The sequence below is a fragment of the Aptenodytes forsteri genome, unplaced genomic scaffold (assembly GCF_000699145.1).
Source record: "Aptenodytes forsteri isolate BGI_AS27 unplaced genomic scaffold, ASM69914v1 Scaffold621, whole genome shotgun sequence".
Classification (NCBI taxonomy): Eukaryota; Metazoa; Chordata; class Aves; order Sphenisciformes; family Spheniscidae; genus Aptenodytes; species Aptenodytes forsteri.
The window spans coordinates 65,217-66,100 of record NW_008794373.1 but is presented as its reverse complement, the minus strand read 5'-3'; the positions used below and the strand labels follow the sequence as shown (position 1 = coordinate 66,100).

The 884-nt window shown below is 55.9% G+C and overlaps 1 protein-coding gene across 1 annotated transcript in view; it reads left to right on the top strand.

Moving 5' to 3' along the window:
* Positions 1 to 51: 51 nt before the first annotated feature.
* Positions 52 to 884, top strand: part of LOC103905999 (kallikrein-8) — a 10,633-nt gene continuing 9,800 nt past the window's right edge. The window contains exon 1 of the mRNA XM_019474201.1: positions 52 to 130. Within this exon, the coding sequence (XP_019329746.1) occupies positions 52 to 130 (79 nt within the window). The remainder of the gene's footprint in view (positions 131 to 884) is intronic.

Here is an 884-nt window from a genome sequence, read left to right as displayed (position 1 = left end):
TGGGTTGACCCCAAAGTTGAGGGATTTGAGCCCAAAATGGAGGGGGACACCATGGCGACGGAGGTCTTCTTTGAGGTGACATGTTGGGTTGACCCCAAAGTTGAGGGATTTGAGCCCAAAATGGAGGGGGGTAGGGTGCTAGGGGTCTTGGGAGCGGTCTGTCAATGGGTTGACCCCAAAAGCGGGGGTTAAGCCCCAAAAGACGGGGGGGGGACACACGACATTTGGGTGTTTGGGGGGAAAGTTGGGTGGTTTGGGGGCGATTTGGGCATTTTGGGGGCAATTCAGGTGTTTTGAGGGACAATTTGGGGGTTTTGGGGGGCAATTTGGGTATTTGGGGAACAATTCGGGTGTTTCAGGGGGCAATTGGGGTGGTTTGGGGGCAATTTGGGTATTTTGGGGGCAATTGGGGTGTTTCAGGGGGCAATTTGGGCGGTTTTGGGGCAATTTGGGTGTTTTGGGGGCAATTTGGGTGTTTTGAGGGGCAATTTGGGTATTTTGGGGATAATTTGAGAGTTTTGGGGGATAATTTGGGTGTTTGGAGGCCCAGTTTGGGTGTTTTGGGGGATAATTTGGGTGTTTTGAGGGGCAATTTGGGTGTTTTGGGGAGCAGTTTGGGTGTTTTGAGGGGCAGTGCGGGTGTTTGGAGGGGCAATTTGGGTGTTTCGCGGGCAATCGAGGGGCCTGTGGAGATCGGTTTGGGATTTGGGGGGGAAATGTGTGAGTTTTGGGTGATTTTAGGATGTTTTGGGCAGCGTCCTACCCCAGGGTCCTGCACTGCGCCGAGGTGACGGTGCCGATCGGAGGCGACGTGCCGACGGGCGCACCGCGACCTCTTCACCAGCAACGTGCTCTGCACGGTGGGGAGGGGGGCCGGGGGGGCC